Here is a 26,052-nt window from a genome sequence, read left to right on the forward strand (position 1 = left end):
CAGAGCAGGACATAGTGGATTGGACACAATATCATATATTCGAATGATTAAACGCCTATAATAAAGACCTTCAAGTGTCCCTCCGTTTTGCTTGTTTGTTTGCTTTATTAATTTGTGGGGGGGGGGGGGGGGGGGGGGGGAACTGGGCAAAATTTTAATAAATAAAAACATTTTGTACGGTAAACGGACAAACCTTACGGTAAACAGGCATTTCAACTTTTTCTTTTAAATGATAATCACATCCCAGCTTTAAAATCAAAGATTAAGTTTCACAAGATCGTTTTCAGTGGGTGTAAAATTGGGCATAATTACACAAATATTAATTTGGCTGCCATTTAAAAGACATGTATACATGTGTACAACTGTAAGGGTCACCCGTATATCGAAATGGTAATATTTTGGATACACAGAAGACCCGGACTCTATATTGCAGTATTGTAGCACACCACACATATCTAGCTAACTAGGTCCGGATTTCATTTTTAATGCTCATTACACTTTCTATACTTAAATCGAAATGTCATTAAATTTAAATATAAAAATTCCACTCGACGTTTATGATTAAGTCAATCAATTATAAACGTGAATCTATGGCGGACGCATTAAATGGTAACGAAGAGAGACATTTAAGACCATATTATGCAAATTACCCGCTTAGTCTAAAATGAACCGATAACAATAAATATGTACATGCAGGTATGAAAAAGAACTAACTGGCAGTTTCATAACATATACATTATAATAACAATTATTATTATTATTATTATTATTTTCACTTTACCCGTCATATCAGACGTATGCTGATAAAATAAACCTGGCAAATTAAATAACGCATCTCTGTTTGAACTGGTGATTCGTTGAGTAACAGTTCAATACTTTGTGAATACACACATATGAAGGCATACGGCATTTTCCAATACAACAATAGCTAACCTTTAATTTTAATTGAAAAGAACGTCCCGGTTTCCTACCCTTCACCAAAATGTTTCTGCATTCAGTAGCGGGAATGTCCACTACTGGCCTCTGCAACAAACCATACCATGTTCCTCATGGAACGGATATCTATAACGAGGAACATTCAATTCCTCAATCCATAACTCAGAAAGAATCCGAAACCCCGTTGATTTTGCCTTTTTTATTTTCTTCTTTGGACTTACATAGAGACAACTGTAGCAGAAAATGGAAGTAACAGTTACCAGTTAGTTCATACATAGTACACCTAGTGGTCACTGCCTAATAACCCAGCTATTAGATGACAACTTTTGCATGTTATGAGAGAGAGAGAGAGAGAGAGAGAGAGAGAGAGAGAGAGAGAGAGAGAGAGAGAGAGAGAGAGAGAGAGAGAGAGAGAGACAGAGAGAGAGAGAGAGAGAGAGAGAGAGAGAGAGAGAGAGAGAGAGAAAGAGAGAGAGATTCCCAATAATATCCAAAGCGCCGTTTTTAACATAAGAATCAATTGTTTTAGCTTCGTCATATCTGCATTCCATGCACACACCACCCCCCCCCCCCCCCAAACCCACCACACATACCAATCAAAATACATTATACCTTTCATACCACTAGACACCCAACCACACGAAATGACTGGGTTGTTTGTTTTTGTTGGTTTTTAAGGGTTTTACTGCGCTTGCAACACATTAAGGTCATATCAGCGCCAGTAAAAAGGAAGAAAATGGGATAGTAAAAAGTTAAAGAATTACAATCAAAGTATCCAAGAAATAGGCAGACAAAGGGGAATTGGTTCAAATAGGGAACAGATGTAGATTCCAAGAGCACACTATCAGTGTACTTAGTTTGAGATCACCTAAAAGTCTCATCCAGACACAAGCACAGGTCCCCACCAAGAGGAATACACTCAAATGATTAAAAATCATATATAATACATAAACAAAACATAATACAGTGCATAACAGAGAGATGATTTACAAGGGAAAAAATATCATCACCCAAAACTAACTATACAGTTGACTGTTTCCCTCCCAGCCAGGGTATCCATATATATTGATACTGGAGCGTCAGTCAATATCATACCTAATGATACATACAACAGTCTTTAGCATAAACCAAAACTGAAACAATGCAAAATATCAATCAATATTTGCATAAACTATACTGACTCTCTTCACATAGAATTAGGACTCATATCATGCGCTGTCTACATCCGTCATTCTTATATAACGGTCATGGAATCCGGATACCTGGTGTTAGTGTCAGACTACACGTAATCAAAAAAGATGTCCAACATGTGGCACAGATCTAGAGAAGAGTCTCTTTTCAGGTGCGCAATAATGTTGAGGAGCTCAGTTACCTGGAGAAAGGTGATGTAATAGAAAAAGTAAATGGTCCAACACTCAGGATTACTCCAATCGTCGTCATTCCTGAGGGGACAGAGGAATTAGATTATGGGACAAACCAGCACAGCCGGAGAAAGTCACCCTATGCCGACAATTGAAGACCTGAACTAAATGGGACTACTGTACAGTCATCTGGGCTTATTCAAATCTTTTCATCAATTAGAACTGTACAAAAACAGCTGCTATATCACAACATTCCAGACACCAAGGTTTGAAAAGATACAAACGACAAATCTTCAGAGTCAATTCAGCTTCAGAGATGTTTAAACACGCAATCAGTGAAATGCAGGGAGATATTGAAGGAGTTACTCTATGGGCGACATCATCATACACAGTAAAACAAAACAAGAACACGACAGACACGAACAAAACACGCTAAGAGTTTTCAAAGAAAGAGGTGCTGAATTGAACACAAAAAAAAAAAAAAAAAAAAAAAAGAGCAAAGAAAATCATATTTCTAAGCTATGTATTTGGTGAAAGAGGAATCTCGTCCAATTGTTTGTTTCTTATTAAGGGTTTTACGGCGCTTGCAACACATTTAGGTCATATCAGTGCCAGTAAAAAGGGAGAATATGGGAGAGTAATAAGTTCTAGAATTGTACAATTAAAGTACCCAAGAAAAGATAAAAGACATGAGCTTTTATATAGCGCAATATCCACTAAACTTGCTCAAAGCGCTTTACAAGGGGTCCCTGGCCAACAGCAACATTTAACATGTAGGATGGGACATGATGCCTGTTAGGCGATATTACAAAATTTATCAGACAGAGACAACGCTGTTAACGGCCAGGTTTTACGCCTGACTACAGTGAGAGAATGTGAGTAAAGAGCCTTCTCCAAGGACTCAACTATGCGCCGAGCGAGGCTCGAACCCAGGACCTTCCGATCTGAAAACGAGTGTCATACCACTAGACCACATCAATGTACTTAGTTTGAGATCACCCAAAAGTCTCATCAAGACACAAGCACAGGATCCCACTAAGAGGAACACACTCAAATGCGTACATTATACATTCAAAACAACATAAATAGTTATACATAACAGAGAGGTGATTTACAAGGAAAAAAAAGATCATCTCCCAAAATAATAACTATATGACTGTTTCCCTCTCAGCCAGGGTATCAGGCCACGACCAGAACAAAACCGAGTAATCTCATTCCAAGACAAAGACAGAAAGCCAGTTGGAAAACAGATATAGGGGGATAGAAGACACAGTAAGTACCCCCCTGCCCACTATGGGAATCTCATCCAACCCACAGAAGATACCAGCCATCACAAACATTCAACTACTCAAGACAATGTCTGAAATTTGCTCATTACTAGGCATGAGACAATTTGCTTCAAAATTCATCCAAAACTACGATAAGGGAGCGTTCACATATTACGTCATCAGCTAGGGGGGAGGGGGGGTCTACCAAATGTTGACATGTGTTGACATGGGGGAGGGGGGGGGGGGGGGGGGTCAGACCCAAGATGATGTCATCAAAACATAGGCAAATTAGGCCTATTTTATTAAATGCAAGAGCTTCAAAAATGGCATTCCAAATAAATTAGCAAAAAGGTGAAAAATTAATTAAATGATGGAATCATCATAACCGATTGAACTCACACCTGTACCACTTGCTTCATGTGATGATGGTTTGGAGATAGGCAATAATGGAAGATTTGGAAGCCTATTTCAAAGTTTGTTCCTTTCAAAACAGCTAAAGATAAATTGCTATGATGAGTATTGCCCATCTCTCAAGAAACAAGATGGGAAAGGGGTATCACTTCTAAAAGGCGAACTTGCCCTAAATGTTCATTGTATCACTCCTCGATCACAGCAATGAAAGACCATTCACGAAAATGCGGCATACAAGAAGAACAGCAAATGGGAGAAAGTGATGACGATGAAGATGAAATTGATGATACTATTTATAGTACATTGCCAGAGATCCAAGGCAGAAACATTTTTGAATCAATTAATTTTATGTTTGGAAATTGAAACAGAAATTCATTCCACTAAAAGACTAATATGCTATAAAATAATTTGCCTCCTATACTATTTTAAATTACACTTTCTGAAATTGTTTTAATAGCACCTGCACCAAGTAGCCTAATTTAAATAATGTTTGCTAGATTTTATCTTTGCAAATTTAAATTTTATGTCCCCATTGTATCGTAAAACATAAATTATCAACAGTTTCTGAAATTAATAAAATGTCTGAATGTGTTTTATCAAACGTTGATAATCAATGTTTATGGTTTGAAAAATGAATAATAAATATTGTGAAATAAAAGTTATCTTTTAATTTTTATTAAATTAGATGACGTCATCATCTGCTGCGGGAGGGGGGGAGGGGGGGGGGTCAGGTCAATGATGACAAGTGATGACTTGGGGGAGGGGGGGGGGGTCTAAAAAGGGCAAATTTTTGATGACGTAATATGTGAACGCTCCCTAAGGATGGTGAAGTGGTGGTGGTTGTAGTAGTAATGGTGGTAGGGATGTTGAAGTGGTGGTGTTTGTAGTAGTAATGGTGGTAGGGATGGTGAAGTGGTGGTGGTTGTAGTAGTAATGGTGGTTGCAGTAGTCGTGATAGGGATGGTATGTGGTGATGGTTGTAGCAGTGCTGGTAGGGATGGTGATGTGGTGGTGGTAGTTATTGTAGGAGTAGTGGTGGTAGGGATGGTGATATGGTGATGGTTGTAGCAGTGCTGGTAGGGATGGTGATGTGGTGGTGGTAGTTATTGTAGGAGTAGTGGTGGTAGGGATGGTGATATGGTGGTGGTTGTAGTAGTGGTGATAGCGATGTTGATGTGTTGCTTGTAGTAGTGGTGGTGGTATGGCTGGTTGATGTGGTGGTGGAGGTTGTTGTAACAGCTGTAAGTGGGGATGGTGATGTGGTGGTTGTTGTAGTATTGGTGGTAGGAATGGTCATGTGGTGGTGGTTGTAGTAGTGATGGTAGGGATGGTGATGTGGTGGTGGCGGTTGTAGTAGTGGTGGATGCAATGGTGATGTGGTGATTGTTGTAGTAGTGGTGGTGGTAGGAATGGTGATGTAGTGGTAGTTGTAGTAGTGATGGGGGTCACGATGGAGGATGATGCGGTTGTAGTTGAAGTTGTAGTGGTATGGATGTTGATGTGGTGGTTGTTGTAGTAGTGGTGGTAGGGATGGTGATGTGGTGGTGGTTGTAGTAGTGGTGGTATTGATGGTGATGTGGTCGTTGTTGTAGTAGTGGTGGTGGTGGTAGTGGCAGTTGCAGTAGTGATGAGGGTCATGATGGAGGATGATGCAGTTGCAGTTATGGTGGTAGTTTCGATGATGATATGGCGGTAGTTGTAGTTGTGGTGATAGCGATGTTGCTGTGGTGGTGGTTGTAGTAGTGGTGGTAGGGATGGTGATGTGGTAGTTGTAGTAGTGGTGTTAGGGATTGTGATGTGTTGGTTGTAACAGTGGTGGTAGTCATGATGATGATGTGCTTGTGGTGAAGTTTGTAGTAGTGGTGGTAGTGACGGCGAAGAAGAATTGGGGGTGGCAGTTATGTGGTTAGTGATGATGATGATGACATAGTGGTGGTATGGATGGTCATGTGGTGGAAGTAGTAGTAGTGGTGATCTCGCAAAGTTCAAGAAGTTTTCTCCTAAAATTAAATTCCAGGAGATTTCAAGTAGATTTTCTCATTAATATGAAAATCAAGGAGTTTTCACAGAGTTCTTGAATTTAAGGAGGTCATGGGAACTCTTTATGCAACAAGAAAAGAGCCACTACCCATGCTTACAAAACTAGAACAAACTGGGGACAAGAACAGAGTGATGTTTTTCTGGCAGATATAAAAAATGAAAGAAGACATCATCCTAAAACCTCAATCCATTCACCAAACAACGAAAAGGCCCCATTACAGAGCAGTGTGACTCAACAGGAAAAAAAAAAAGGAAATTGCTACTTTTCAAATTAACTATGATTACAACCCACATCTCTCCAACGTAAGACATGAAAGCAGCCTTTGACCACACTGATGCCCACTTGGAATACTGGTGTGTGGCGACTTTGAAAGGAGACATTTTATCTTAGACCTAGTATCTAAACATATTATTTATTTCGTAAATAATACGGAGTAATTAGTATTTAGCATTTACGATATCCATCTCAAATTCTTGGTGCAATCCGCAATAGCTATGACAGCTATATCTAAAGCTATACATAAATTCAAAAAAATAGTTAATGAATGGGACACTTTACGTTATGTTTCATAGAAAACTACAAACCCTAAGAAATTGTGAACTACTTCAATGTTACCTATTTAAGATGATGTCACGGATCAACAGCCACCAACAAAACTTTTTGTTATTTTTCACAAATTGATCAATTGTTTCATCAGTGATGATACTCACAAAAAGTCAAAAAGGAGGAAAAGTCTCGGAAAAACGGAAAACTCACCTAGAACATTCTTGCACCACAGGAAAGTAGGCAGGATGACTTCTTTTGAGTACAATTTTAAAACGCCCGGAGTCCAGTAAAAGGAGGAAATGTTTTATTTATTTATTTATTTTTTAAAAGGAGGTATTTTTTAAAGATTTATTATATAAAAAAAAGTAAAAGGAGGAAATGAAGGAAATATCCGCGGATCGAGGATCTGAGGAGGAAAACCGAGGAAAGGAAAGAAAACCGCGGATTTCCGCGGATCCGCGGAAAAGTATCATCACTGTTTCATAAAAAGCTGAACATTCTTGAGAAAGCACAAATGGATCAAGAAGATTGTGATTCAAATGGTTTTATTATTAATTGGCTCATTGGTCAATGAACTGAAATTGCTAGGTTTGGTTGGTAACCGACTCAAAAATTTTAATCGAATGCAAGATCCTGTATCTGAGCTTATCAGGAACTCGAAGAGGGAAGAATGGGAAATGTTATAATGAAAGGGTTATATAAAATGTACACCACAATTTCAACTACAGTCGCAACAAAACAAAGCTAAAACAACCTATAAACTATCAAACAAACAAACTCTTTATTTATTTTTTTTATTAGCTTGCACTATCAAGAAATAGTGTTAAACATTGATATCTGTCATTAGCCGTGCTATCAACTGACAGAAAAGATTAAGCAGAGTTGTGGAAATGAACACATAAAACATGTGCTATGCATTTTACCCTTCACGAATAAGAATGAAAACCTGTCCATAAGGAATATAGATCCATTGCATAATAGGTTCTGACTATGTATAAGTTGGCTGAGTTACAGAAGTGTCCATAAATGTTACAACACAAAAATCAACTCCAATGTCCAGAGCAGGAAAGTTGTTGGAATTAGTTAACTTCGAATTAAAGAACTAAATTGTGTAGCTTTATCTCTTATGAACACACCAATGACCTCGACCAATAAGACAAGGTGTTTTTGTTTGTTTGTTGTTGGGGGGGGGGGTCTATATATATGCAATTTAACTTCCCGAATAAAGGACTTTCAAGAATAAAAAAGAAAAAAAAAGAGGAATATGTTTGTCAATGAAGACATAACATTTTGCATTGTATTATTATGATAATGATCATTCATCATTTCAAATAATATAAAAGATATTAAATAATTCAAACATTATAAAAAGAGATACTCACAAATACATAGAGCTGCTACCAATGTTACAGCATTGGGTGGAGCACCACAATCTGGGAAGACAGGCTTGAGAATATAGTTTGCAAAAGTAAGCGCTGTGATAGCGTTACCAGTTGGACATATGACCATCAGACATACCCATAAAAACAGAAAAGCAGGAAGATCTCCATGGGAATTCATAATGTAGCCATAATCTGCACCAGATGTCAAAATACAAGTCCCCAATTCTGCATAACATAATGCCCCAGCAATGCAGACAACACCACAGAGTGTCCAGACTAAAAGACATGCTCCCACAGATCCAGACTCCATGATGACACCCTTTGGTGACACAAATATACCACTTCCTACGATGATTCCAACAATAATTCCAACTCCATTTAGAACACCAAGCTGCTTCTTCAGCATGATTGGACCTGTTTCGTCAGCCATTGTTTTTATATCTTTCTGATGAGCGGTCTTAATATATTATTTTACACAATTTGCTGATTTTTAAACCTCCTGTATGAACAATAAAATAAAATATTACACAGTAAAGAGAAGAAAAAAAACACACACACACACACAAATAAATCAGACTTTTATCAGAACACCAGAGAAAGCATTGTATCATCCCTGAAGTATACTTTTAAATTCAATTCCAGCTTCAAAAATCAAAATCTTCTCACTTGTTACAAAAGAAGGAAAAGAAAATAACAATCACAAGCACATCAGACTGTGAAGCAAGATAAGTAGGCAATGGCAGATACTGTGTGAGAACCCCACTCCCATCCCTTCAGTGATGATGACATCTCTTGAAATAAGAATAACAGAGAATAGAAATGCACAATAAAATCTCATCACAAACGAAGTCAGGCTTATGCCTTATCCTGCCTTAAAGACGTTCCTGTCCCAAGTGACATATTTGACTATGAAGACCACTTTGAGTATACTCTTTGATATTAACAATTTGGCGCCGTTCTCGTAGTAGACCAACCATACTTTGACTGGTCTATCTGCCTTTAAGATTGACATGTGCGGGACTACCTATTGTTGCCTCGTCACGAAGTTTGTCGAGTTGTGTGATGTTAACCAACTTTCAAGATTGAACCTTTAATACATACATATTAAACGTCAGTATTATGACCACATATGGATATATAAGAAACGGTCGTTTGATGTTAACCAACTTTCACTTTCAAGATTAGGTTTTCAATTGTTTGCATAACGACCATATATGGATAGATAATAAATTTTGGACAAGAGGTGAAAAAGTTGAGCGTGTTTCTCTGCATTTTATTCAATTACAACAACTATCAACCATCAAGATGCATTTGAAACACTTCTACACCACCATCATCTCAACTGAGGAAGCTGCTACATTTTTGATGGATCAAGGCTTGTTGAAAGATATCAACACATGTGATCCTTGTCACAAGTGCAGCAAAACAATGAAATTGACCAGGAAAAGACATAAGGCGGGAGCTGATTTTCACAGTGTGTTATGTTGCCCGAAGAAAGGTTGCTAAGCTACAGGATCTGTACATCAAGGCAAAAAGAATTTTAACTTTGGAAAGCCAACTATCACTATCTGACATTTTGGAGCTGGTGTTGTTATTGACATTGGACATATCCTATTCAACAAATGGTAGAGAAGACTGGATGGAGTCGCAAGGCTGTAGTTGATTGGTATTAAACTTGCCAAAGAACTCTTCTACCTTACAGGCACAGTCCGTCGTACATGAAAAAGATAACCAAAAGTGGTGAAGGAGAAAGTAAATGGAGAACCTGATCATTCTCAAAAGGATGATGTACTTGCAGCTGCATACAGGTAGAGGAAATCAAATAAGAATCCAGTAAAAAAAAAAATTCTATTAAAATCAATGCTGATAATGTGGAAGAATGGAGAAGGCCTGATGGAGATGTCGAGCTGAAATCTTAAACGATTGATGTATATAATCATAACATTGGATAATTAAATAAAAAGGAATGAGGCTTTATTAATTTAGTATTGATGAAATGAGGACAGTAAAATTTTGGAAGAAGTGTTTTTCAGTATTATCAGTAGGATGGATGTCAATATGTATAATTATCCACATGTTGAACACTTCATATCGGAAAGAAATTTCATTGTACAAAGTATCTACACTTATTGTGGATACTTTTGCAAAAGAACATTTGGAACATAAAGAAGGTAATGGCACTGCAAACCTAACAGAAAACGAATATAAAGAAAGATTCTAGGTAAAAAAGAAGGACTGTTCAGAGTGCAGTGACAGGAAAAATGAAAGTGGACATGAGAGAGCCAGAATCCAGTATGCTAAATGCTTGAAAAGACTGCATGGGGAGTGTAAAATTTGGCACAAATGTAAACAATAACCTTACAAATGATACAAAGTCACACAATTTGAGTAACATTCTGAATTTTGCTTATGTATTGTTGAATGAGTTTGATTTCCAAATCAGTGCATTTCTTTATTATTCATAATTAGTCAAATAGGCTAATTTGCATAATAAACAGTTTTCAAAATTTTATGGTTTATTTCAAAAGTTTATTATCATATATGATGTGAAGGTTGATTTATTCATCTACCTTTCAGAAAATGTACAATGTCTATATGCTACAACTTATAGTTTGGTCTCTATAAGCATGTCAAAGTCATATGAACAGCTAAAAAGAGTATTTCTTTCCAAAAAAAAAAAAAACGAAAAAAAAACGAAAAAAAAACAAAAAGGAACTGTATATTCTCTATACCAGTGTACTAAATAAACACGACATGTATATTCCCTACACCAGAAGAGATTAGGTATAAGCGCTAAATGGCTTGACAGAGGAGAGATGGCCGGATGTTTTGGCAAGGGTGACTGTAACTGAGGTGGGGTGAGGTAGAGTGCCCCTTTCTAGGCATTTTTATTTATTTATCGTTGTGATATAGCTTTGCTCGTGTGCTTCGCTTTGTTATTGTTTTCAACGCTTTGTTATGCTTTGTCTGCTTTATCTGTTTTTGTAACCATTTGCTTTTCTGCTTGTGTGGCAGATCATCATGCTTCTTGTCGTACGTACCTCTTTTGAATGTTGAATAAAGCCTAGACTTCTTCTACACTCACTTCATTTATTTTTATATGTATTCCCTTGGCCAAAATTATTAATTCTCAACTTCCACATTTTGACAACATGAGTGTTTCCTAATGACATCAGATTCGAGAAATTTGATTGACATTTTTTACAATTTTTATTTGTTTACTTTTACCTATATTATTTATATTTCAGGACACAGTGAAGACTTTGGATATGGGAATCTCCTGAAAAACCTGTAGTTTAATACGTTCACATGAAATAAGGGTATATAAACATTAATTTTAAACTGATTGTTATGTTTCTTTAATAATGCCAGGTTCAGACGAGATTTAGGACAATGACAACTTTGTCCTTGGTGAAATTGTTTATGTTCAATCTGATATTATAAAATAAAGATGAGAACTCTTCTTTACTTTTAAAAAATAATTTAATTAGTTTAGTATTTGGTTATGATAGTTATTGAAATATATCCTCTAATTCTAAGTAAACTATTGAGTCAAAATTGAATGCCTTATGCATTTGTGATACGTAACAATATGGGTTCTGGAGAAAATACAAACCCGAACAACTTTATAGTTTTAGGGTCTTGAATGGGTCTCAAATTTTTTTTAAGGGAGCCTTAGAAAGAGACAGAATGAGAGATGAGGAGCATTTATTATTCTCTCCATATCATTGTTTGGTTTTAATATAAAATGCATTTGAGTGTATCACATGTCAGCCAAGTTGGGTTTTTTCAGACCAGACAAAAGAATAGATTACTCCTGGATCTACGGAGGCCTTTACACAGGCGAACGTCTCCCATTTTTCTTCCTTTTCTTTCTTAGTCTTAGATCCCCTATTGTGGTGGAGTTAATTATCTCCCATTGAGGAAAGGGAGATCACTTGTTGGCTCTCCTATCCCTCAATATCTATTTTCCAACTTGCACTTTGTCTTGGAATGAGATTACTTGTGTTTCTTTCCTGGCCTTAGCATGAGTCCTTGGCTGAGAGGGAAATGTATAGTTATAGGGTTTGGAGATTACAATTTTTACTTGTAAGTCACCTCTCTGTTATGTAGTGTTGGATTTTTCGTTTTGATTACATAATAATTTGTAAGCATTTGAGTACTTTAGACATTCATTGTGCACTATTGGAATATATATCTGTTCTCTATCTGAACTATTCCCCTTTGCCTTAATTTTCTTGTGAGATGATATTTGTAAAACTAGAAATATTTTTACAGGTACCCCATTTCCTTCCTTTCTACTGGCTCTGAAATGACCTAAATGTGTTACAAAAGCCATAAACCCTTAAAAACAACATAAAGAATGTAAATCGCATCCATATCCCTTTTGTTGACACCGGTATTGCCTAAAACAAAAGTGTGTCCCAAGCTAGTAAGACTATAAAAAGTACAGTACCAGAAAGAATTCAAAGCAGATTTGATCATTTGCCCCCCCCCCCTCCCCCCCACACACACTCTTCTCTCTCTCTTTCTCACCCCCTCCACCCCCACCTCCCTAAGGCTCGAAAAAAAAAAGGAAAAAAATAGAGACCTAAGATCTAATAATCATAAACTTGTTGGGTTTGCTTTTTTCTCCTCCGGATCCCATATTGGTACGCACTACAAATGTATATATGGCAATAAATTTTGACTCCATAGCTTACTTAGACTTACACACGTAGAGGATTAATTTCAATAACTATCATAACCAAGTAATTAAACATAGTGTTTTTATGCACCTCCGTTGACGGTGTATCTTAACGGATCGTTATGCACCTCTGTTACGCATACACAATCCACACGATTCAGTGTTTCTGTATTTGGACAAGGTCAAAGGTAAGTATAATATTGTGACATCTGTACGTCTTTGTTAATAAAAAAATAAATAAATAAATTATTTTATAATTCAATGTTAATTTTCTAAAATTATTTATTTATTTATAATTTGGTCATTATGATCAGTATCTGTGTGCCATGTTTCTTTTTACCTTTGATTTTTTAATTATAATTATTACTTAATTATTATCATTGTATAAACGTACAACAGTAGTCACTAAGCAGCGAGCTGAAATATAATCTAAAACTATCTAATACTCATTGGTCTTTTTACAGAAAATAAGATGAGAAGCTTCTTTTTTGTGAATCTATTTCTACACCGTCAACGGTGGTACATAAAAACTGTGTAAATTAATTTAATTATTTATTGTCATATTTTAATTCATACTTCCTTACAAAAAGGTATTCTATTTCCTGTCCCATCATTGTTTTTGTTTATTCACCTTAACTACTCCATTCACACATATCTCATTCGTCCTTAGTGTTTTATTCGTGTTTTGTTGATAAAGGGGAAACCCAAAACATCCAATTTATCTGTCTTCGTCTAATAAATTGAAGCTTACAATTCAACACTTATCGTTATTTTTTCGTTTCGAGCTTCAAGTAGCAAAATTTTCGTAAATTAACCAGCACCGCCAACGGAGGTGCATAAAAACGTCACCATAGTCAAATTTATTTTTTATAAAGGGAAGAAAATTTCTCATCAATAAAATCATGTCAGATTGAACTTGAACAATTTCACCAAGGACAAAGTCGCAATGTCCTAAACCTCGATGAACCTGGCATTGCTAAAAAAAAAACAAAAAAACATAACAACAATCTGTTTAAATTTAATATTTATATACCCTTATTACAAGCGAACAAATTAACTCTCTTGAGTTCATATGCACAGAATCGAACAAATTTGTTCGATTTTCAATGAGGGTGAACTCGAGAGAGAGTTAAACTACAGGTTTTTCAGGGAAGACTATTTCCAAAGTCTTCATTGAGTCCTAAAAATAAATAATATGGAATGTCTGCGTACACGGTTACTTTAGGCAGTTTAGTGAGCAGAAGTATTGGGAATCAAATTGTGACCCAACTCGCTCATAAGAAAGTTATGTCTGGAAATTGCCGTTCGCTTTTACTAAAATTTTCAGAGGGGTTCAATTACAGATGCATAACTTCGTTATAAAGAGGAATATCGCAGATATTTCATTATCATTATATTCGTTACTAACCGGGCACCTAGCCTCAGAATCTACGTACACGGTAACATTTATACATGGTAACCTTGAATCTCGCCTTTAATGGGTTAAATTGTATTGTTTGATTTTTTAAATGATTTTTCAAAAATAACACACACAAACACAGAGCGAGGTCCATCCATTGTTTGTAATGCAGCGGCAAACCAGTTACTGGAGCTACAGTGTACATAGACCCTGAGGCTAGGTGCCCGGTTACTGTAAAAACTGTAAGTAGGTCAATTAAATTCCTGAATCTGACGTCATCAGGAATCATTCATGTTGTCAAAATGTGGAAGTTGAGAATAAACAATCTTGACCAAGGGAGTACACCAAAAAAAAAATAATATATAAATGAAAATGCCTAGAAAGGGGCGCAAACCCTAAACTCGTCCCACCCCGGTTACATCTGGCCACCACAGCTTCTCTGTCAAGCCACACCAGTTTAAATGTTTTCCGGTGAAGGAAATACATAATATGTGTGTGTATTTGGTACACTAGTGTAGGGAAAACACACAAGGTGTGTATTCAGTACACTGGTGTAGGGAATACATAGTTTTAAAAAAATATAAATCTTTGTAGTCTTTACTAGTGTAATTTAGTGTAACAGTTCTACTAGCATTAGAAGGCAAAAAGTGTGTGGTTAAATTAATAAGAACATAATAATATTAATTCGATAAATCCGGGTGTTTAAAAATCTAAACTAATTCGTGCCATTATTTATACTATACACAACAAAAGCATTGATCGCTGATCACTGTATTCTAAATCATGGAAGGAAATTTTCCTTCTGGACCATAAAGTATACAATACAATACAACCAGGATTGACTAACCATTGCATCATCACCACGCCGGCTCAATTTGGGTAGTTCAATTAATGAAAAAGAAAGAAAAATGACTAGAATAAACTACTTTTAAAACTGGGGCAATTTCTCTGTCCAAGGCCAGAATTACTATTTCGTAAAATCTAAAATGTCCTTATTAACTGGCTTCAGAGTTAAAATCATAGAAGAAGCAAGAAGTATAAGTATAAGTATAGACTATAGAAGAAGTCTGAAGTATGGAAGTGGTTGAATTTGAAATATAATTATTATAATTATAATAACTAATAGAAGGCGAAGTATTCTAGTCTTAATTATTGATCATAATTGATGGACGTGAAAAAAAAAAAACAGGGTCATCAGAAGATAAAGAAAAGTTTCTAAATATCAGTTATCTAGCATGAAGCGTAACAAACAGCGTGTTGTTTGCGAGATGACCCAAAAAAATATTGACAACAGTCGAACTGTCATTCACAACTACAACCACAAGTATATGATAACTTTTTAATTGACGTGAATAAATAAACCACAAAGAAAAATAGCATATAAATTAAAAACCATCCTCTGACGGACACTAAAAACAGCGCACACTTTGTAAACTTGTGAGGTTTGAATGGTGTAAATTAACAAAACTTTACAACGTGTTTCTCTCTCGCTCACTCAACACTTGATCACAGTTCGCGCAATCAAAACAAAACAATGGTACGAAAGGGGAGTGAACTCTGCGAGCGATGGGAGAGGGAAACAGGCAAGTGAGTGGGAGGAGTCATCATAAATTACACAACTTTTGCAGTTAGCATCGTTTGTTTGGAGCTGACATCACTCACAATATTGCCGTACCCTGAAAAAAAAATAATAAAAAACACGTTTCTGTTTTGTTATGTTTTTTAATTCGGCCAGAAAACGCACCCTGCATATATACCGATCGATTAAACTAAAATGACCCTCGTCTTGTCTAAAACTCTCGAACCTGGAACTTCCTCGAGCATTATTACATTTCTATGACTACAAATTTTAAACAAAAATTATACCTATTCCAACTTAGTTGTTCCCATAAAATAGTCCTGTCGAAGAGCCCGTCCCATCTCGTGTAATGGATGGATCCAATAAGGCAATAAACTCGGGAAGAGCTAATTTAATATAATGAATGTAGAAAGTCTTCAAAGAATGGTGCTCTCTCGAGCAAGTTTTTCTGGCCTTTAACATCTTACATAGTAAAAAGGGCCTGACCACAACAATGACCCCTACTTCTTTTTTTTTTTTCCTCAGTGCTGGCGTGGAGCCTTGATCGTGAGAGTAACGGACTTAAATTCAGCGCGTAGGGATTATTATCACGAAATGCATATCTTCTTCTTCTTCTTCTTCTTCTTCTTCTTCTTCTTCTTCTTCTTCTTCTTCTTCTTCTTCTTCTTCTTCTTCTTCTTGCCAATAATTTACTTGTCATTCACTATGTGCGGCTATGTGATCTAGGCTAGTCATAACTGTCACGTTACTGTAGAACGAGCTTAAGTTTCAATGGTAAATTAGCTTTAGGCGACCATGAGTTGATATGTTTCAAACCTGTTGCTTTGCTATATATGAATACTACTCACCATGGTTATATAAACCTATAGCAGGCCGCAAAGCGTCACTTGCTCTCCTTCACACAATGCAGGTTGATTGTGTGAAGTAAGTTCGGGGCCGGAAGATAGCAAGGCATTGTGCAGGCTACTGTATGTGTTAGTCCGTGAACGGGTGACCAAATCATATTACAGAGAAGGCAAATCTGTTACAAATATGTCCCAATAAAAGTATAACACAGAGAAGGCCGAAACTGTGTTATACAGGCCAGTACATAATAAAACAAATATAACACAGGAGACCAAACACTGTGTTGTAAAATATCAAAAGTTGGTCAGTCAGTGATGAATTAATAAGCGACATAATATGTCGTAATATCACATCTCAATAAAAGAGTGTGATTGTAAAAGGTGCCAGTCGGTCAAGTCTCTATCCAGATCCAAAAGGATAGTGATAAGTCCTGTACGTAAAATAAATTTGAGAAGCACGGATGTTCTCAATATTCGTTGGGTCGTGATCGGTATATAGTGAAGTAGTGTCCACACTGCACCACAAAAATCAGAGCAACGCCATGTCAAGAGTACAGAGGAGCAAACCCGAGACGACAACAAGACAAGATTTGTTTGTGTGTATTGCATTGTCTTTATATGTTACTGAATAGGTAAGTTTTGGTTGTCAAGCCTTTCATTTTCTTTATCTTTTAAAATACAGTTAGAAGTTAATTTAATCAGCAGACTTGTTTAATAATTTAAAGCTATACTTTTGTAATATCATTATTCCGATTGTAGTTGAAAATATCTTTATATCTTAATGTCATAAAATCAGTGACAATGACTAAAGACTTAAGTGGGCCATGGGTCTAGTGGTATGACACTCACCTTCAGATCGGAAGGTCCTGGGTTCGAGTCCCGAGGGGCGCATAGTTGAGTCCTTGAAAAAGTCTCTTTACTCACATTCTCTCGACGTACTCAGGTGTAAAATGAGTACCTGCCCCCCCCCCCATCGGCGTCTATGTCCGAAAAAAAAATGTAATATCGTCTAACATATCGTCATGTCTCGTCCTACATGTTAAGTGTTGCTGTTGGCTAGGGACCCCTTGTAAAGCGTTTTGACTACGTTTAGTGGATATTGCTCTTTATAAAAGCTCAGGTTTTGTTATTTTGTTTTGTTTTATTTATTTATTTATTTGTAATTTTTAATCCATTCCCATATGGCCGCCCTTTGTCATATCTCGTGGGGACTGACACACAAGGCTACGTACATGTCGCGTGCACAACTTTGGGAGATTTACGTCTGTAACACGCCATGATGGACGTTCTAATCTAGAAATTCTTAACTTGCACTCCAAATCATTTCGATTAACTACCTCAGATTTTAGCTTTCGCGAAGTCATAGTCTAAAACTACCAACACATTTGCATCACAATACATGGTGACGATTACCAAAAGAAAGTGAAAAGTAGTGCCATTAATTTGCTGATCAAAACAACTCATTCACTTTCTTCTGATGGTCGTCGTCATAGAGGATACAGGACTATAGACGACAACAGGGAGGAAAACGTCATCGAAAGTGGTTAGTGAGAGGTCGAGCGCCGCCAGTTTCTTTTATATGAAACCAGGGACGCTGTGCGATTTAATCTCTATATAATGCATTCTTTGACTGAGCTCGATTAACCTTGATTGTAGACGGAAAATAGAAAAAAAAGGCCAGGTTTATGATGATAAACCAAATTAGACATATTAAACTACACTTTTACTTGTACATTTAGACTTGGCTCCAATGATCGGGTTTATATTAATAACTTTTTAAAAAATATTATGAATAATTTATAACTCCCTTATTTTTGGGGCGATTTTGTAATTCGTGGTATCAATTTTATTGTAATAAAGAGATAGGAACTTGAGAGTTATTTTTTCTGACGCGAAGTTATTACTTTGTAATTTTAGCACTAAGAAAAGTAGTTGGTAAATAAAACTTTTACTTGTACATTTAGACTTGGCTCCAATGATCGGAATTATATTAATAACTTTTTAAAAATATTATGAATAATTTATAACTCCCTTATTTGTGGGGCGATTTTGTAATTCGTGGTATCAATTTTATTGTAATAAAGAGATAGGAACTTGAGAGTTATTTTTTCTGACGCGAAGTTATTACTTTGTAATTTTAGCACTAAGAAAAGTAGTTGATAAATAAATTTGGTACACCTGTTTGATACACGGCCACCGTCCATTCGTGTAGAATTGTGAATCTCACCGTCGATGTATATACGCTATTGTTACGCAAGGAATATAACACCTTTTTGAGTAGGCCTAAAAGCTAAAATCTAAAAGTAAAAAATATAATTCTGAGGAATTTGAAAGTCACATTGTTGAAATCAGCTTGAAAAAAGAAGAACATTGGTCCTTATTTCAGAAAAATCGTTTGAAAACCAACTGTTTTACGAATAAATTTGATTTTAAAAATTGCTTTTGTTTATTTTAGCTTTTTTTTAGCAACTTTTATATTTATCGGCCGATTTTCTTGATTTTTATATCACTCTTTATATCTCAATGAGACGAGATCAGTGATATACTTTGTTTGTTTCAAATGTAACTAGAACATAATTTGGCTTTTTTACCTATCAACCGTGCCTGGATAATATATTCAGCAACGTGGTGATTGTGACGCAACTATGCCATGAGCGTCTTCCAGTGTTTCAACGATGGTTCAGTTCATTGTTGTCGGCTGTTTAGCCATGAGTGACCGTAGAAAACAAAAAGGCGACTGCAGACATCAAAGGGTTATATCATCAAAGGATGTCTACATGATTGACATGGCCATATAGGGAACTCATTATCTACTCTCCCATAAAGACTCATTATCTACTCTCCCATAAAGAATCGGAACACGAGAGGTCTAGCGCCGCCTTCTTCTTCTTCTTCGTTCCTCTGATGGACATCTATGGCTGCAGTCCGATATCTGCTATGAAGTCTGTGGTCCGCTTTAGGTCCTCAGCCTCACCATAGAGCTTTGTGTTGAGTGTTGTAGGGGTGACCCAGTGGTTCGAACGTTGCACGTTGTATAATGGGCAATCCATAAGCACATGTAAAGTGGTTTCATGGTCGGTTCCACATGGGCAATAAGGGGTTGTTCCAATACCTAGCTTTGTAAACATATGTCCTCTTAGTCTATTGTGTCCTGTTCGGAGGCGGAATAGAGTGACTTGGCTACTTCGCTGAATGGCATGGATTGGATCCTGCTTGTTGTGTTCTAGGTGTGTGTCATTCCTTTCTTTGTCTATTTTTAGCTTTATTATTTTCTTTTGCTGATGGTAAGTAGCGCCGCCATTTTCTTTTTTATGCAACCAGGGACGATTAGTAGACACTAAAAAGTGGCTGTTGTCTGGTCTGCTCCCTAGTCTGTGGTTGTCGCCTTCTATTGTGCAGTGATTTGTCGACTGTGTGAGCCAACGAAGGCTAGAAGACTACGCTCAGAATAAATAGGTCACTTTACGTTTCTCTTTCGTCAGGACAACTACTTTCAGGTGGTGTGGTTTTCGGCCGTTTAAGTTGCAATCGAGCAGTGACCTCTCATAATACAGAACTCGGTTCTCGTTATTAAGGACCATCTCACCTTCGATCACCACTTTCAAATAGCAACGACTCACTTATCGTGTCGTGGTATATATTATATTCCCCTCTTAAAACGCTTTCCTGCCCATCTAGAATATAGCATTTTGAATGAATCACTAGGAAGCATAATCACAGTGATGAGTAGTGCCGCGCTGAGGACCGGTCTTGGACCGGTCCCACGGTCTTTTAGCTGTGAACCGGGGATCGGTCCCAAAATGAAGACCGGCGGCGGTCCTCACTTCTTATCACTTATCACCTTTCAACTTTCAACTAGTGCCGCGCTGAGGACCGGTCCTTTCCAGCGATTCGTTGCCTCGGTTCTTTGCCTATCTTCCACCAATCACCACCCATCCCACTTAATTAATCGCACCCACCCCCCTTTGCGACACAGACGACCATAGAGGCAGACGACCACCTCCCTCCACTCCGCAAACCGCCCTTTCGTGTGTGAGATGGGGGGAACAGGAGGCGCACGCCTTGGACGATTCCATTATACGGGGTAAATTTCAAAATTTACTACACCATAATGATCGCAATGATAATGATCTATGATGAAGGCATGACCCCTCTTCTCTAATGGGTTATTGTTTGAAATGCATGTGACTACTAAAGATGTGTGTGTTTGTGTGTGTGTGTGTGTGTGTGTGTGTGTCTCGAACCTAGCAAGTAGCAAGTACGATTTTTTGTTTTCTTTTGTCCATCTCTTGTCACCACTCCTTTCTATCGCATTGTTGTCATTTAAAATAATACAATAATATTAAAAATTTCGCTTGGTGTTTTATTTAACTAATCAAATAAAATGAGTTTCATTAGTTTCTTCCTTCCAAAAAAACCAGTTATAACGTCTGTATTTTAAAAAAGTCCAATAGAATATTTGGGGACCCCGATAACTCAGTTGATAGAGCACTCTCTTTATACGCAAAGGGCCAGAGATCGATCCCGGGTGCAGTCGAGTTTTTTCTGAGCCCCTGTCTACTCAGCAGTGAATGGGTAGCTGGGTTTGTTAGATCTGGTGAAAAGTCACCACCGACCCCACTTATTACCGCATCCACCCCCTCATATTATAACTTTACGTCCCTCTCTTACTCTTCAATGCCCGCTGCCGTCTAATGTGTGTGTGTGTGTGTGTGTGTGTGTGTGAAGGGGGGGGGGGGGTAGGAGTTGCGTGTGTGTGTATCAATGCCACGCCACGGACAACTCGATCAACGCCTTGGGCGATTCCATTATCTCCTTTAATGGGGATAAATTTCAAATTTTATTCGCGCTAAATTATCGAAGTAAGAATGAAGTATGGTGAGCAAATAAAGAAGCCATCACCCCTCTTCTCTATTTAGGTTACAATTCGAAATGAGTGTGACTACTCCGTGTGTGTGGGTGTGTGTGTGTGTGTGTAGTGTGTGTGTGTATTCAATAGGGGAGGGCATCCGGGTCACCAAAAGGTCAACGATGCTTTAGGTTTTGAGAAGTCAGGTCATCGACGACTGAGAACTTCCCGACCTCCACTTAGTTCTCGATGCTTTTCTCGTCTCGAGAATCTTGGTCGTCGATGCTTCTCGTATTGAGTCCCGAGTCCCGAGTCTCGAGACTATACTGCGCGAGCGACGCACGCGTTACTAACAATGTGTACTATCTGCATTGTTCACCCTCTCTCGTCGGCGATGATTCCAGCGAAGCTCGAGACTTTTTTGCGTCTCGATGCTTTTTTGAGTCTCGAGACTCAAAAAAGTCTCGAGAATCACTCTAGTCATCGGTGCTTTCATTCAATACCTAGTCATTGGTATTGGGTATTGACGTTATATCATATTTTAAACAGCTAACAAAACACAAACGTCGTAAATAGATCAAAATGGTTATAGGTATCAATGTTTTATTATTATACAAAGTGAATTTATTTAATGTATTTTAAGTTTTAATACAAAAAAGCCATCCAAAGCTCAGTTGAAGTGCTACTTCTCGGGAATTCCCGACTTTTCCTTGGTCATCGAGTTCGGGAAGTTTTGAGTGTTGGTGGCCGATGACTTGAGGTATCATCGAGACTTCCGCTCGACACTAGTATTCAATCCAGACTGTCTTTTGTTTTCTTTAACTTGAACTTGTCACCATCACTCCATTAATTATAAGCCAGCCTATCGCATTGTTGTTATTGTTGTCATTTAAATTTGTTAATTTGTTACCATCTCAGTTACTTACAAATTTACAACCCCAGTATTCATCATAGTCGCGTATTAGATTATTTTATTTATCTCAATTGTTACTGTTTCACCCATTTTCCAATTTGCTTTAATTTCAACTGGAAAATATGTCGTCGGGAAAAACCAGCTGGGTTTGGGACCATTACGAAAAAGATGAAGGAAATAAGAAAGTGTTATGTTTGATCTGTAAATGTTTATTTACATATTCTGGAGGGACCTCGACGCTTGCGAGACACATACGGAATAAACACCCAATGGAATTCGAAACTTCAACTACTAAAATTACATCTCCGTCTTTGTATTTTCCATCGACATCGTCTTCGTCGTCTTCGTATGCCCCCAAAATATTGCATCAGCCAACCCTAGCCGAAATTACAGAAAAGAGAAAGAAGTATCCTGATGGATCTAAAAAGAAATCAGAACTAGATCGTGCACTTATTTCTTTTATAATGAAAGACATGCAACCCTTTAGCATCGTTGAGGACGATGGGTTCAAGGATTATACACGGGACAATTGACCCTCGTTATCAGCTGCCTAGCCGAAGGACACTCACTCGTTCCCTCCTCCCACAACTGTACCAAAAGGAATGTGCCAAACTTGTAATGGAGCTTTGTCAGGCGCAGCATGTCGCCGTCACCACTGACCTATGGCAATCTCGGATGACGAAATCGTACATCACCGTTACCGTGCATTTCATCAATGACAACTGGGAATTGAAAACCCATGTATTGGACACCAAAAAAATGAACAGAGCTCATACTGCTGCCAATATTGCTGATGAGCTCAGAGACATTTTCATACGATGGCAAATAATAGACAAAGTTAGACGAGTGGTGACAGACAATGGTGCCAACGTCGTAAAGGCTATTCGAGACATGAATTTGCCACACCAGCCATGTTTTGCCCATACACTGCACCTGGTCGTGAAGGACGCGCTGAGGAACACGCCGGGGATTATTGACACTATTAGTAAAATTAAATCAATAGTAAGTTACTTTCACCATAGTGAAATGGCAACAAGGAAACTACACGAATTCCAACAGTCCCACAACATGGGGGAAAGGAAATTAAAGCAAGAAGTGGACACTCGGTGGAACTCTACTTTCCTCATGGTGGAGAGGTTCTTGGAGCAGAAGGTAGTCCTTGATCTAACCCTTGCATCCTTGGGAAAGGCACATATGATTGTATTCTCCAGAGGGTGCGACCATCGCAGAACTGCTCTTAATCGCCCTAAAACCATTTGAGCAGGCAACACGGGAAATGAGCAGTGAGAAGCTCACAACTCTTTCTAAGATCATCCCCATACAGCGAGGAATTCAGGAATGTCTTTCAGCTGACACGCGGCTCCGTGATTTCCCACTGGCACAACAGCTCCATAGCAACATGAGGAATCGGTTTTCTGCTGTTGAGGAACGCACTGTCAACGCAACTTGTTCGTTTCTCGACCCCAGATTCAAGGGAGTGGCCTTCGCCGACAGCATTGGGATGCTAAAAGCGGAGGATGAAGTCGTGGCGCAGATGCAAAATCTGGAAATGGCGGCACAGACTTCGTACTCGGACAATCCCCCCGTTTCAGAAGTTGATTTACCTCTAGGATCCGAGACCTCCAGCAGAAGGGAACAGCAGGAAGCGACCGGTGGGATCTGGGCTAACTTTGATGCCAAGGCCCAACCTCATCTGTCTGGGGTGACCCGACCCAGAGTGCGCCCCCAGGTGGAGCTGCAACGATATAAGGAAGAGGCACCCATACCCAGGAACAGTGATCCATTTCTGTGGTGGAAGGACAACGAGTCTCTTTTCCCACTCATGAAAAACGTGGCAAAACAATATTTATGTATCCCGGCTACATCAGTGCCATCAGAACGTCTTTTTTCGAAAGCTGGAGAATTGGTGTCTCATAAAAGAAACGGGCTGTCTGACAAGAACATTAATATGTCATTGTTTCTGAATAAGAATATGTAAAAGCATATTATTCACCATCATTGTATTGCTGTATTACAATGCTAATGTAAATATTTTCTTGATTTGCTGATGTAAATAACAAAGTAAAAATTATCTGCTCATAATCTTATAATTTTAATATTTCTTTTATTTTAACTGATATATCATGAGTTTCACATTACTTATTCTTCCTTCAAAACAAACAGTTATATATATAAGTTGTATTTTAAATACCCAATATAATATGTACTGATTATTGATACAATGCGTGTTTTGAAATGATTAATAAATGTAATTGAAAAAATATAAAGTACAAAAAGAAAAAAAAACAATACAATAACAGGACAAAACAAAAACAACAAAAAAAAAAAAAAGAAAAAGAAAAGAAAAGAAAAGACCCCCCCCCCCCCCCCCCAAAAAAAAAAAAAAAAAAAAAAAAAAAAACTTCTCAAATTCGGTCTTGCCACAGATTAGTCATGTCCCATGACCTACCGCCTACCACCCCACCCCCCCCCCCCCCTTCCCTCCTTCCCAGCCCATCCTTTTGACACACCCACACACACACATCACATACGTTCACGTCCCCATCGACTGCCCCATCACAGACCAAGGATGGGATTTGTGCGCCACACACACACACACACTCACACACACACACACACATACACACTCACACAATTCTTGTCACTGTGTCACTCTTGTGTAATAGCACTATCTTACAGCACACATCACTCTCCCTCTCAACGAAGCTGTCTCCGCTCTCACTTTCACTGAGAACCTACTGTAGACCACGGTTTTCATCGTGTAGCGGTCTAAAGAATGAACGATCCAACGGTCACAAAGGTCAAAACGGTTCAATCAAACTTCCAACGGTCTGGTCTCTCAAGAATGTTCAATGTCGAAAAAAGACCGGTCCTTGCGGTTCACATTTCCCATGAACCGTAGGACCGCGGTCCTTAAGCTTGCCTAGGACCGCCCCGCACTAATATACACAGAGAAGATGGGGGGGGGGGGGGGGGGGGTATCTTAACATAATCTAATGAGTCCGGTACTTACATATGCATAGAGCGGCTAGTAGATTGACCATATAGGGCGGACTATCACACTCTGGGAAAACAGGCTGGAGGATGTAGTTAGCGAAAGTCAAGGCCGTGATTGCATTTCCAGTAGGAAGCACAATGATCACTGCAACCCAGAGGTAGAGGAATGATGGGAAACTCCCATAAGCTTCGCTGATGTAGGCATAGTCAGCACCTGACCTGATAGGACAGATATAAAGAAAACTATATTTTTAAAAGCTGAATAGGATTGATTTAAGTACCGGCTCGTCTGTTCTTTTGTTAAAGGCATCGCTGTTCAATAAAGAAGAGTATATATCGCGTGGCAACATCATATACGTAATGACATTTTGATAATCTATAGCTCGAAAGTTCTGGCTGGCCTAAATTTTCCAAGCGAGCATGGACGTGGCACAATTGAGATAAATAGTCTTGTCCATGAGGAAAAACAAAAACAAAAACAAAAAAATAAAGTTGTATACTATATATAGCCAATCACTCATTCATACCAGAGTCATATGTGTTTGATGATGTGTATAACATTCCGCACAAAAGAATCCAACGTCGGGGCCAGCGCTATTATATGTCGTACAATCATTGTCATTCATCCTGTGACTCAGCGGTCTCACCTTTTTATAACATTCAATTGATGCCAAGCGTGGTCATTGACCAATGGCGATCACACTGTTGTTTCCATACCTACCTCCGACATTTTACATACATTATCCTCATCTAAAGTGTGTATAAGTATCTAGCTTTAGTCGGATATTATTGATGCTATGCATTCAGGCGAAATACTCACAATATCCACCAGACTTAC

General features: G+C 38.0%; 2 protein-coding genes across 4 annotated transcripts in view; one reads left to right on the forward strand and one right to left on the reverse strand.

The window, feature by feature from the left end:
- Positions 1 to 15,559, reverse strand: part of LOC144977298 (large neutral amino acids transporter small subunit 2-like) — a 54,150-nt gene extending 38,591 nt beyond the window's left edge. Inside the window, exons 1-2 of one of the 3 annotated variants that reach the window (XM_078922356.1) lie at positions 15,505 to 15,559; positions 7,946 to 8,444 (exon numbers count right to left, since the gene is read on the reverse strand). In XM_078922356.1, the coding sequence (XP_078778482.1) occupies positions 7,946 to 8,375 (430 nt within the window). In that variant the 5' untranslated portion in view covers positions 8,376 to 8,444; positions 15,505 to 15,559. Of the gene's footprint in view, positions 1 to 7,945; positions 8,445 to 15,439 lie in introns of all 3 variants that reach the window. The other 2 variants (XM_078922358.1, XM_078922357.1) reach the window with 2 other exon arrangements.
- Positions 15,560 to 23,493: 7,934 nt separating this feature from the next.
- Positions 23,494 to 24,195, forward strand: LOC144976551 (E3 SUMO-protein ligase ZBED1-like). Its single transcript, XM_078920846.1, has one exon. It carries the CDS (start codon positions 23,494 to 23,496, stop codon positions 24,193 to 24,195), a length of 702 nt encoding a protein of 233 aa, XP_078776972.1.
- The last annotated feature ends 1,857 nt before the right edge of the window (positions 24,196 to 26,052 follow it).

Source organism: Berghia stephanieae, chromosome 7 (genome assembly GCF_034508935.2).
Source record: "Berghia stephanieae isolate SIO BIC M18660-M18661 chromosome 7, UCSD_Bste_1.3, whole genome shotgun sequence".
Classification (NCBI taxonomy): domain Eukaryota; kingdom Metazoa; phylum Mollusca; class Gastropoda; order Nudibranchia; family Aeolidiidae; genus Berghia; species Berghia stephanieae.

What these genes read in the sequence shown, in the direction of transcription:
- LOC144976551 (XM_078920846.1), top strand. Translation starts at nt 23,494, where the DNA reads ATGAGCAGTGAGAAGCTCACAACTCTTTCTAAGATCATCCCCATACAG.